The sequence below is a fragment of the Saccopteryx leptura genome, chromosome 3, assembly GCF_036850995.1.
Source record: "Saccopteryx leptura isolate mSacLep1 chromosome 3, mSacLep1_pri_phased_curated, whole genome shotgun sequence".
NCBI lineage: Eukaryota > Metazoa > Chordata > Mammalia > Chiroptera > Emballonuridae > Saccopteryx > Saccopteryx leptura.
Genome location: NC_089505.1, coordinates 355906715 through 355919627, shown reverse-complemented (window position 1 = coordinate 355919627; position 12913 = coordinate 355906715). Strand labels below are relative to the sequence as shown.

At 37.2% G+C, this 12913-nt stretch overlaps 1 protein-coding gene across 3 annotated transcripts in view; it reads right to left on the bottom strand.

Moving 5' to 3' along the window:
• Positions 1 to 12913, bottom strand: part of COL14A1 (collagen type XIV alpha 1 chain) — a 219744-nt gene that overhangs the window by 74886 nt on the left and 131945 nt on the right. For all 3 annotated transcript variants that reach the window (XM_066379414.1, XM_066379415.1, XM_066379416.1), the window contains exons 34-35: positions 11963 to 12121; positions 2094 to 2171 (exon numbers count right to left, since the gene is read on the bottom strand). In XM_066379414.1, the coding sequence (XP_066235511.1) occupies positions 2094 to 2171; positions 11963 to 12121 (237 nt within the window). The remainder of the gene's footprint in view (positions 1 to 2093; positions 2172 to 11962; positions 12122 to 12913) is intronic.

Here is a 12913-nt window from a genome sequence, read left to right as displayed (position 1 = left end):
TCTTGGAGAATTGTATCACCATGTGACATTACAAGGAACATTATGAATGTCAGGCTGAATATATCTGATGAGTTCCTGGGGTGTAGAGAAGACAGAGCACCTGCGAACAGTGATTGAATGACTGTGAACATCCGCTTGGAATAGCAGCCAAAAAGAAGTCTACACTGGAATCAGAAACTATACAACTTCATAGAGTTCATCAGCCAGTCCCTTTCGGAGAGAGAAAATGAGCTTCATTATTTAAGACTTTGGGGAAAAGCAAAGCTAGTGCTGAATAGAGCCCAGATGATAATTAAATGTTCAAGCTGAAAATAATCTCAGTCTCTGAAATATTCACAACAGAATCCCGAAAATGTTGAGCAAAGGACCGGTATGTACTGTGTATACTTTTCCCTAAATGCTGGGCAAGAATCAAAGCTTTCTGCTCATTACAGGAAAACCCCCTGCTAACACTCTGGCCAGCTAGAGTGAAATACAAACTTGAGTATCCTGGAAGATTCCCAAGAGAAGGCTAACAGTAGGTCCCCTGGGACCAGAGACTCAGCAATGGTTTTGTCGTTGCTGGGTCTGTCTCCATCCATGGCTTCCTACCATGGAGTGGAAGAAAAAGTTCTGAGAAGGCCTAGCTTCTTCCTAGGAGAAGTGACCACATTTTGCTTGATACACCATACGATTCTGAGCACTTCCCCTTCCAATTTCCAATCTACCTGCACTTAGGGATGGCATCACAGTGTCTCTGATTTACATCCACCCCAGAGTCCCCTTAGAAACTCATTTTGATGAAGAATGAGTTATTTCCTTCTCAAACATAGTTACCGTGACTTTACTGCCTGCAATAGATGATGTGATCTATTGTAAGATCTTAAAGGAAAATCTCTCTGACTTTATGGTAGCTTCTCTATACTCATTCTTCACATATATTTTTAAAAAATTGTTTATAATTGATTTTAGAGAAATAGAGAGAGAGAGAGAGAGAAACATTGATTTGTTGTTCCACTTATTTATGCCATCCTTGATTGATTCTCCTACGGTGCTCTGACGGGGGATCGAATCTGCAACCTTGGCATAGTGGATGATGCTCTAACCAACTGAGCTACCTGGCCAGGGCTGCACAGGTAACTATTAGGCATGACTACCACCCAACCATTATAAGGTCATCCACTTCAGCTCACTGGCCCTAAGGACCTTAAGATATCAATCTACTTTTATATATATACAGGTATACTCCTATTAATTACACATGGCATTAATAATGAGAAAATGTTTGGATTTTCTAGTACCATCACATAGGTTAAATAGTCTATGACTATGATTGAAAGCCATGCACCAAAATGCCCTGAAACACCATAACAAACTCATAGGGGCACTGTAAATGTTTTAAAAACTCAAGAGAAATAGCAGTATTAGGCACCTGTTAGATTTTATGTGAACAACTAGCTCAAAGTAGTTCACAGTTTCAACATCAGATTTTGAAATACTTTTTTTGATGATGTTACATATTTGCAAATCTGTTTTTTTTAGCAATTGCTATGATGGAAATCAAATGCGATGAAAAAAATCAATATGGAAAAAAAATAAGGGTGGAGATGTCCAATCATATTCCAAAGTATAAGAAATTGTACATTCCCAGTAGACACACATATCCCATTAAGTAACTGTAGTGATTTAAGAATAAAGTAAGTATATCACTTTCTTCTTTCAATTTTTTCATATGGCTACTGAGTTATTAGGACATAAACAGTAAGACATTTGGACCTAATTACTTCAGAAATGGAATTGTTAGGTATTTCTTTTGGCTTAGGTAATCCATAAAATATTCCACCACTGAAGGGTTCATGAACCAGGAAGCCTGGGAACATCTGGACCTTGTAAATGGCACTTCTGGAGCAGGGCAGTCCCATCATGCACGTCAGTGTGTCCCACTGACTTCAGGCACGCCCTCTTCTGAATGTCCTTCTAACTTTCATTATCATCACAATGAATCATCTCTGCTATGGATTTTTCAAAATAGCATTTCATTTTCAGGGAAAATTCATAGAACTCTAGAAAATTTCCATTAAGAAGAGACCAAAACATGAATGAAGATTTCTTACCAGGCCTGGTAGCTCACAGCATTTGTCATTATTGGCCCATGATGTGGAACAAACAATATCAAACATCTGTAACTGGAACTGCAATTTAAAGTGAAAATTGTCATTCAATAAAAGATAGAGACATTGTGTGTTTATAACCATAACAAGTTCATGTGATATATCAATAATAGAACACTGATACACTTACAATATAACATTACCAAAAATAAATTTAAAAGTCATTTAAACAGTATCAAACTAGCTCCTTAAAGACACAGTGGTCTCTACAATTCTGTCTATAGTTACCCTATCTACCATACAAACTCCCTTATTTATCACAACTTCCCTCCCATCTCCACCTACAGAATCTCAGCGACTTCCCTCCCACCTCCACCTACAGAATCTTAGCTACTTCCCTCCCATCTCCACCTACAGAATCTAAGCGACTTCCCTCCTATCTCTACCTACAAAATCTTAGCGACTTCCCTCCCATCTCCACCTACAGAATCTTAGCTACTTCCCTCCCATCTCCACCTACAGAATCTAAGCGACTTCCCTCCCGTCTCCACCTACAGAATCTTAGCTACTTCCCTCCCATCTCCACCTACAGAATCTAAGCGACTTCCCTCCCACCTCCACCTACAGAATCTTAGCTACTTCCCTCCCATCTCCACCTACAGAATCTAAGCGACTTCCCTCCCGTCTCCACCTACAGAATCTTAGCTACTTCCCTCCCATCTCCACCTACAGAATCTAAGCGACTTCCCTCCCGTCTCCACCTACAGAATCTAAGCGACTTCCCTCCCATCTCCACCTACAGAATCTTAGCGACTTCCCTCCCATCTCCACCTACAGGATCTTAGCGACTTCCCTCCCATCTCCACCTACAGAATCTAAGTGACTTCCCTCCCATCTCCACCTACAGAATCTTAGCGACTTCCCTCCCATCTCCACCTACAGAATCTTAGCGACTTCCCTCCCATCTCCACCTACAGAATCTAAGTGACTTCCCTCCCATCTCCACCTACAGAATCTTAGCGACTTCCCTCCCATCTCCACCTACAGAATCTTAGTAACTTCCCTCCCATCTCCACCTACAGAATCTTAGCGACTTCCCTCCCATCTCCACCTACAGAATCTTAGCGACTTCCCTCCCATCTCCACCTACAGAATCTTAGCGACTTCCCTCCCATCTCCACCTACAGAATCTTAGCGACTTCCCTCCCACCTCCACCTACAGAATCTTAGCAACTTCCTTCCCATCTCCACCTACAGAATCTAAGCGACTTCCCTCCCATCTCCACCTACAGAATCTTAGCGCCTCTGCTGAACCCTTCCCAGTACTGTCCATCACAGTTATCCTACGTGCCTCTGTAATCCAACAACACTCCACATGTCTCTTTTATAGCATATCGCCCACCATGCAAAACAATTATTTTTACTCTCCTCCTTAAGACTGTGAGCTCATCAAAGGACAGAGAACCACTTATTCAGCTTTGTGTCCCCTATCGCAATATGTATCACATAGTAGGTATGTCATGAAGGCTTGATGAATTAATTCCGACTTTAGTCATTCAGGCATACATTTGGAACTTTTTTTCTTTAGTAATACATAATACAAGCCGGATACCATGTAGACCTTCAGGATGCAAAAATGAACAAAACCACAGTACAAAGTATTCTGTCTTCTGTGAATTCCCAGGGAGTGAGACACAGCCACATAAACAGTTTTCAACATGGTGTCACAACAGAGTCACACATGGTATTGTGAGAACCTGGGCCGAGTGTATTTTTATTTAAGCCATTGACTGTGCCATAAATATTTAGAAGGCCTTGTTCTATTTGTCTATATAAGTAATAATTCTATATGTATCTTGAAATATACAGAACTATCGTTATAATATCATGAGGGGCTGACACTAAGGTCATGCTCTGAATAACCACTTCAAACATTATATTTCTTCTTATATTATTTTCAAATAGTAAAAGTGTTGTCAGTTATAGAGCCAGGATAAGAATAAGGTTCTTTTCATTTTAAATCTTCAGCAAGTGATGTTTTTAGCAAGAGCCGGTGCCTTATTTTCTCCCAAGGAAAACTATTCATCCCTGGCAATACTATTCCACCCCTGGATGACAATGAGAATGTCCCCGTAGATAGGACTGCTGAAATGGGTTAGCAATGATGCATGTATCATCACAGAAGATTCTGTCCTATTTGATCAGAAATCAGGCTTGCTCTTAGTATGCCCAAGAACTGTGTCATGCTGAAAACATCTTTCCCCAAGTGAGTTTTGCAAAATTAATGAAATAACTCTTTAATTTTGAAAGCAGATACACGCATTAAGGTATCGTGTTTTCTTGTGTCTGTACACAATTATGTTGTTTGTTTGAAGAAATATGTGTGTGGCTCACTGATGTATTTTTTTAAACAATTTTTTTTTTAACCAAAAGGGTAAGATATCTGACTCTGTGCAGGGCAACCATACAACAAAATAATGAGCATGAAACAAATTTTTTTTTCTATTTTTTTTTAATTAAGTGAGAGCAGGTGAGGCAGAGAGACAGACTCCCACATGTGCCCTAACCCTGATCCACCCACCAAGCCCACTATGGGGCAATGCTCATTGTTCAGCAACCGAGCTATTTTTAGGTCTGAGGAAGAGGCCAGGAGCCATCCTCAATGCCCACTCAGGGCCAACTCACTGGAGCCAATCAAGCCATGGCTGCAGGAGAGGGGAGAGAGAGAGAGAGAGAAAGAGAGAGAGAGAAGAGAGGGGGAAGGGTGGAGAAGTAGATGGTCACTTCTCCTGTGTGCCCTAACCTGGGAGCAAACCCAGAACATCCACATGCCAGGCCGATGCTCTACCACTGAGCAAACTGGCCAGGGCCACAAATTAGGTTTTTAAAATTAGAACTTCTAAAAAAGTACATGACTGTTGATTTTTGTGAACAAGAGAAGCATATTTCAAGAAACACAGTGGTTAGGAGGTTGGGAAGCTAGACTATATAAGTATAATTCCTGAATCTTCTCCTCAAAGGTTAATTCATTTTGATCAAATTATTTAACGTGTTTGAGTCTCAAATTTCTTTGTCAATATAATAAATATACTAATAGTACATAGTAAATAGTAGCTATTTATTAGTGTAAAATAGTAGTTCTAACAATAAAATGATGTTAGTACAGGGAATTAATTAGAACAGTGCCTGGAATATAGTAATTATAAAGAATAAATATTTTAATGTAATATGTACAGCCCTTTCATAATTGCATTCTTTCAGGTACTGGAGTATATATTACTAAGGCCAGAAGTGTAGAATCAAAATCAAAGTGATACAGCATTGAGGGCAGAAATATAATAATAGTTTTGTTTCCATAATAATCATATCTTCTTAATGTTCTGGTTGAGAAAAAAACTTAGTGAATAACAGTAACAACAGTAGCAAACATTTAGTGAAAACCTATGATGTACCAGACACACTGGAAGGATGCTGCCTACATCATTTAATCCTCAGCTTAATTGAGGCATAATAATAGTACTATCATCCCCATTCCACAAAATTACTACCTGGGATGGAAAGGCCAAATGATTGCAGCACGTGTTAAAAGCTGAGTTCTGGCTGGGAAGTGAGCAGCCTACCTCATTTTCTTGTGGATTATTTTGCAAGTGAATCAATGAAACACAGTCACCCGAGCCTAACAGTACAATGCCACTTGTCTGGGGACATTTATTAAATGGGTCCCCTTATGACAGCATTAGATAGAATGAGCTGAATCTGTAAGTCACTCATCCATTAAGAAATGTTCCATTTCCCAACAGAGCCCTCAGTGTGAACTCATGCTGGTGACTGGTAAGACTGATTCCAAGCAAAGGCCGTTCACTAGCCCCAAGCTGGCACCAGGCTTTCTTGAAGTTTTTCAAATAAACATTCGCCATCTAATAGCCTATAACGGTGTGATGTCTACATACACACCTTTCGCTAAACTTCTGCCCTATTGAGCTGTTGGAATTCTTACAAGCTCTGTTTAGTTATTCAAGGGGTAGAATGCCTACTGAATGCTGACTGAAGCCAGTGCTATCATATGAGGAATGCTTGTGGGCTGCCTGCCTTCTTTTTCAACTTTGATGAAGTCAGCAGTCTTTCTGTGTGTGTGTGTGTGTGTGTGTGTGTGAGCACAACAAATTTATTCATAATTGTTTTGCGTTCGTAATAGTTTAGATTCCTCAGCCTTCGGGTAGGAATTGCTTTTTTCCAGGCATATGCCTGGGGATTGATTAAAAAAATATCTCTGGCTTTTATTTCAAAAGAAAGGACACACATATCTGCCCCAAAGATATCGGAAACAGTACAGAAATGGCATATCAAAAAATTTTATATTGGAGAGCCTATAAATGCAAGTCATGATGGTTAAACACAAACCATACTGCGAGCAACTAATGCCAAGAGGCAGTCCCTTTTCATTTTTGTAACTTCTTTTTCTTTTTAATTGACTAAACATTATAAAAAATATATCTGTGCAAAAGACAAGAAAGAGAGAGAGATGCAGATGCTCCCACTTTTTATAATCTCTTTCAAGGGAATTACAAATGCTCACTTTTCACTGTCAGACATTTTTGTCTGGGTGTAGCACAAAAGGCAAGTCATTTGGGGTCAAATGTTAGCATGAAAATAAGAAAATAAGATTAAAATACTTCTCGGCAGTTGTCACTGTGAATGGTGATTAAAATGTATCCCTGCCTCCACTTTCCGCTCAGTACCAGCGTTGTTTTTTTTTTCTAGCAACACATAACTCAGCCTATAATTTGAAGTCAAACTGTACCTGAACTTTTACTACTATTTAGAGAGCCTCACATTACACAAGAATACTAGAAAAAGATTATTGGGGACCTATCTCATCTTCTGCTTTTGACTTGGTATTCAACATGTATTGACTCTATTTCAAAACTAGGATTTATTAAGCATATACCTTTTGTCAACCATTCAACATAGTGTTTTTGCTTGTTCTAGTTGACAGAATTGCAGGAAAACCATAATGGCACTAATTAAATTAGGAAATGAACATTAACAGCTGTTGTACTTGTTAGTAATTAGAATACTGAGATGTAGACGTATTTAGGGAAAAACATTTTGATTACATTAACTTTCAAGCTTGTAATTCAGATAATGTAAGTCTTTGAACTTGTAGTAAACTGACAGGACATGTGATAACTCCTTCCTCTGCCTTCAGTTCTGTAATAATCAGTTTGACCCAGGGTAGAAAGCTTAGAATGGAAGGCAGGTAACCTTACACAGGTTAGACATGATCTCAGCTCCCTTTCCTCACTTTTGGAAAGGGGATCCCTCCCTAACTTCAAGTTTCAGTTTCTGCATCTGTAAAGTGGAGCTTAAGTATCTCTTTTTAGGATTATTGGAAGATTAAATGAGATCATCACAAAAAAGTACATACTGCCTCGTCTGAAGTAGGCATGTTATAACATTAACTACTATTATTATTTTGAGGATTAAAGGATAGAATTCTTGTGGAATCATTTTATTGTAATTTAGAAATATTTGTTTTTATAGAATTATTCACTAGCCTACTGTTGATTTTTACATAAAAAGCTTTATTCGGTAAATAAATTTATTAGCCTGACCAGGCAGTGGCAGAGTGTCCACCTGGGACACAGAGGATCCAGGTTCAAAACCCAAGGTCGCTGGCTTGAGCAATAGCTCATCCAGCTTGAACGACAGCTTATCCAACTTGAGTGCAGGGTGGCTGAGCATGCGATCATAGACAAGACCCATGGTTGTTGGCTTGATTGCTGACTTAAAGCCCAAGGTCACTGGCTTGAGCAAGGGGTCACTCACTCTACTAGAATTGATGCTTCTCATCTCTCTCCCTTCCTGTCTGTCTGTCCCTATCTCTTTGTCTCTCTCTCTGCGTTTCTCTCGTATAAAAAAATAACAACAAAAATAATTACATAACAATTTGTATTTATCTTTAACAGCTGAGGGCTAAACACATGTCAACTGGATAAGTGTTATATTTGAAAGGTGGAAGAAAGACATTAATAAACAGGATCCTATACCACAGGGGTCGGGAACCTATGGCTCGCGAGTCAGATGCGGCTCTTTTGATGGCTGCATCTGGCTCACAGACAAATCTTTAATAAAAAGATAATAACATTAAAAATATAAAACATTCTCATGTATTACAATTTATTCATTTCCTACCGCTCATGTTCATGGTTGTGGGTGGCTGGAGCCAATCACAGCTGTCCTCCAGGACAACACCAAATTTTTATTGGATAATGCATAACATACACGGGTCATTGTATGGCTCTCACAGAATTACATTTTAAAATATGTGGTGCTCATGACTCTCTCAGCCAAAAAGTTTCCTGACCCCTGCTATACCAGATGATCAAAATTTTTCTAGAATCATCTCTGACTGGCATCACTATAGTTTCATTAGGTATCAGAAAAAGTAGAAGACACTTCTTAGGAGAAAGAAGATGGGGAAACAAGAACAGTTGTTAAGTTTCTTCCCACATGTGTTTTGATGGCTAAATTAAGCCTGCTTATTAGTTTAGTCCCACTAGGGACTTTCGTTGCCTATAAAATCTTGCTTTGCAGAACAAAGTTGTTTTTATTATAAATGTGAGTACTTTCAATATAGTAGTATCATACTATATCTCTAAATCCATTAAAATCTTCTCCACTCAACTTTGGTTTAAAAAGGACATATTTTGTTTCAAGACTAAATATTTAGAGTTTTTCCATCATTTGGCATTTCTTGAATCATTGTTGAATTTTCCCAGGGACTGCTGATCTGTAAAACTAATAATCTCAATGATGTGATAAGCCCCATAAAATAATCCGAAACTTGCACATTACACATTCCCTTTTGCTAGGTAGTGGAATACAAATGCGTATCAAGATTTTTTTTTTTTTTTAGCAATCTGTAATTTCTAAATTGAAAACTGAAGACTGAAGTTTCTCTCTTGCCCTGCACTGAAACAAGTAATAACCCCCCAAAAGCAAGTAAACTTCCAATCCCATTCTTAAAATCTAATCTAATGTTACCCATTTCAACATAATCAAATTCTTCAGGAAGTGGGCAGACTGAAAATCTATTTGGTAATCCTTTGTAGAATTCTAGATTCTAACAAAGGCCACAGCTTTTTTCCCTACTAGCCTTACAAAGAACTCTTTTAATTATTGACTTCTATAAATTCCCCATTGTCTACTATTGGTTGGAAGTTACCACAGAGGGTGCTCTGTTTAATTGCTTTTCTTTAATGGACAAGGTTAAAGATTTATTGCCGGTAGGACTAAAATCTGCAGGAACTTTTGCTTTCAGAAATAAATTCTTTGATGTTTAATTGGCCATATATTTAAGTACCACTATTACATAGGGTGTTAAAATAATTGCAATTATAAAACTGTAACTGTAATTTGAAATGATTGTAATTATAAAACTATAATTGTAAAATACAAATTAGGAGAGGGTATGATATATATCACTCAATGGTCTTCAGTACCATACATAAATAGAATCTATGCAACACATTTTAAAAAATGATGTGATAAAATTCAAACTGATGACACTCTAGTTCATTTCTATCATGTATTTCTTGAGAACTTAGTTTGTTCATATAAGATTTATTAGATACTGGATGGAGGATAGAAGGGTGTGATTTTAAGTGAAGACCACGACATACTGTGGTTGCTATACAGAAGGATTTATACTTTGGCTAGAGGGATGGACTGCAGATATGTGAAAGAGGAAGAAATATATGACCACAAATAATCAAGTGTTAAATAAAGTAGTAGAGGTTTAAAAAAGGTGAGATGGAGAAGGTATTATTGACATCCTTCAATAATAATAGCTTCTCTTCACTGAATACTTGTTAAGTGTAAGGAATTTTATATGTATTATTTATAGAATAAAAAACATAATAATTTAATAAGTAATTTAGGCCCAGAATAGCATACAACTAGAATTGTTTTCCTTAAATTAGAGTCTATTCACTTGTCCATCCAAGCACCCATTTATATACATCCATTTATCCCTACAAGATATCCTTAGTTTGCTAATTCTGGATCTTTATAAATTCTGGAGTGTGCTATCATAAAAGTATCTTCCATGAAGCACAAGATGGCATGTCTGTTAATCAGCATACAATGCCACTCATTAAACGGAGACAGCTCCTCAATATCATGTAAACATTTTTAAAGGTCTCTCACTATAAGTGAAAGCAGGAGAGCCTTTCACAGCTTTTATAGTCTATCTTTCTAATCACTTAATCTGTAGTTCTCCAACTAAGAGTAGAAAAGCACTTTTAAAGATACCTCAACACTTATGCTTAGTGAAATAAGTCAGACAGAAAAAGGCAAGAATCATATGCTTTCACTCATATGTGGGATATAAAACTGAAAGCAACAACAACAAAACAAACAAGGCAAACAAACAAAGAACTCATAGACACATACAACATGGTGATTACCAGAGGTAAGAGTGGTGGGGAGGTAATAAAGGGCCAAGGGAGTCAAACACTATATATAATGACAAGAGAAGATTTGACTTTGGGTTGTGGGCATTTAATGTGACACACAGATGAAGTATCACAGAATTGTATACTTGAAACATATATTATTTTATTAACCAATGTCACCACAATAAATTATATATGTTAGCATCAATGTACATAAAGATTTCATTTCTGTTGTTACCACAAAGAGAAATGTGACGAAATAGCAAAGAGTCCCAAATTAAGTCACTTGACCACTCCAGACTGTTGATTAGCATGTAAAGGAAATGAGTTACACTGGAGTAGTGCGATGAGAGCTGTGTTCCCTTAGGAACCTCTGGAGGTGAGGACAGCCACGACCCCGTGTCCTCTCTCCCACTCAACCAGCATGGATCTCTCCATTCAGTCGGCATGTTTCATCCTATTTATGTGACAAACTAGACAACTTCACTTGTACAAAATGACTGTCCATTTAAATAGGTTTTGAAAACCACCAGGTCTTTCTAAAGTTTCATTTAACTGACTAGCTTTCCCGATCTATGAAAGTGTCAGACAAGAACAATAATTCACAATTAATTTTATTTTTCTGTGACATAGAAGAGAACTGTAGATTAGAAAAATTGGAGTTGTTTAAAAGAATAAAACTGGTTCTAACTATAGAATGGCTCAAATTAGAGAATGTTGGTAATTAGCTATGACTGCATGGTGTTAAAACAAAAGCTTGTGTGCACCATCCTTTTTGGGGGAAGTGAGTAAAGAGAATGTGATTTCTTTGCCACATGGAAGTCTCCCAGGCTGAAGTCCATGTTGTACGACGGAAAAGATATTATTTTAAAATAATTTGTCACCTAAATAACTATATGATTAAAGGGTGAACTTCACATTGGCCATGGCAAAAATCTAGTTGTTAAATTTCCAAATCTAACCCAAATGAGAGGCTTATGTCAATTTCCTGTGTATAATAACCATATATTTTGTATGAGTCTATATTTGCTTATATAAATGAAGTTCATTTACAGTTTTGGTTCTCGTTAACAAACCATTTATGCCACAAGCCATATGATGAATATTTTACTGTTTGAATTTTAAAATATCTTTAGAAAATAAACTAGCTTAATTTTTGGAGTATAACATAGCAGAAGTTTACTGCCCAGAGCTTTGAGTATCCATGTTTTTATTAATTTATAAAGGCCATCATCTATTGACCATCCCTCCATCTATCCATCCATTCATTTATCCATTCATCCATCCATTTATTCATCCATCCACTCACCCATCTATCCCTTAACCGAACTTATCTTCTTGGTAATAAATAATTATAATTTAAAAATATTTTTTCTATAACAATAGCACAGCTTCACTTGTTTATCCACTTACTGGGGCGGAGTTTCCATTTGGTCCTCTGGATCTAACCATTCTTCCCAGGACTTCAACACCGTCTGCTGTGATATTAGCTGACTCATTTATTGCCTTCTCACCCACTTGCTTGCAGTCGATAACCACTTTGGCCAAAGTCTTGTTGACAGTAATGTGGAGCTAGATAAAAGTCAAAATGTTTTAGTAGGCAAGTAAGAGGAACACTAACCAAATTTACACGATTGCATCACTAAAAAAGAATGAAGGAAAAGAGCAGGAATTCCACCAATATGCATTTTGTTAGAAGAGAAAGGCTTTTTTCCACCTCCATGACTGTCCCACATTTAGGTACCATCTCTGTTTTTATTTAATTAATACTTTCCTTTAAAGTAACTTTGAAATGATTCATTTTTAAAAAAATCTAGCCTTCCTCTAAAGCAATAATATCTTGAAATCACAAGGATGTTGTAAGAGTTATGCCTTTTCTGAATGCGCATTAATATAAACATGAATGTATTAAAAATTTTTAGAATGCTTATTGACTTACCAGCATGTTTTCTACAATATTATTGGTCATTGGCAAACCACACTTTAATAATATTTTATTTAAAGTGAGGAGAAAAGATCTACAATCTAATGGGGAAGTAGGAATGCTTTCTAGCAACTCCAGGCACAAATAAAATAAAGCTCTTTGGCTTTAATGTATGGTCCAGTTTTCTGAAACTGGAATTTCTGAGATCAGGAGGTCCATGGTAATATATATATATATATATATATTCAGAAGTCAACACATTCTTTGTGACAATTGGAAAAAATCTGCATTATCATGCAGGTGATGGTCAAAGGTAAGTTTATTCTAAATGAGACACATTGTAAGCAAGTTCTGCCATGAAATTTTGATGCATTTCAGTTTATGATGTTTTTGCCCCATGGGTACTTCTTGTTTGTGGTGGGCTACTGTACTTGTTTAGT